The sequence below is a fragment of the Asparagus officinalis genome, chromosome 3 (assembly GCF_001876935.1).
Source record: "Asparagus officinalis chromosome 3, Aspof.V1, whole genome shotgun sequence".
In the NCBI taxonomy this organism is placed as follows: Eukaryota; Viridiplantae; Streptophyta; class Magnoliopsida; order Asparagales; family Asparagaceae; genus Asparagus; species Asparagus officinalis.
In genome coordinates this window covers 10,582,345-10,582,604 of record NC_033796.1, presented here as the reverse complement: position 1 = coordinate 10,582,604, position 260 = coordinate 10,582,345, and the positions used below count along the sequence as shown (strand labels likewise).

The 260-nt window shown below is 55.4% G+C and overlaps 1 protein-coding gene across 1 annotated transcript in view; it reads right to left on the bottom strand.

The window, feature by feature from the left end:
- Positions 1-260, bottom strand: part of LOC109834614 (FT-interacting protein 1) — a 3,294-nt gene that overhangs the window by 1,498 nt on the left and 1,536 nt on the right. Inside the window, 2 exon segments of the mRNA XM_020402650.1 lie at positions 1-2; positions 4-254. The exon segment at positions 1-2 is cut by the window's left edge and continues 278 nt beyond it. Coding sequence (XP_020258239.1) covers positions 1-2; positions 4-254 — 253 coding nt within the window.

Sequence of the window (260 nt, the reverse complement as noted above, 5' to 3'; positions counted from 1 at the left end):
GCCATCGGCGGTGGGCTTGTATCGGAGATTATCGAGTACGGCGATCGTTAGGGCCGTGCACGGGTCGAACACATCCCAGGCGTATTGTTCGTTCCATCGAGGGTTGAATTGGTCCAAGATGGTTCGAGTCCGAGCCCATTTGGGCCCGTACTTTATAACGACGTAGGCATCGGTTGATCCACTTGACCCGTCTTTGGACACTTTCATCGGGACGAGATTACTAGCCCCTCGGACTCCGATCTCTAACAGTCCGACTGGCG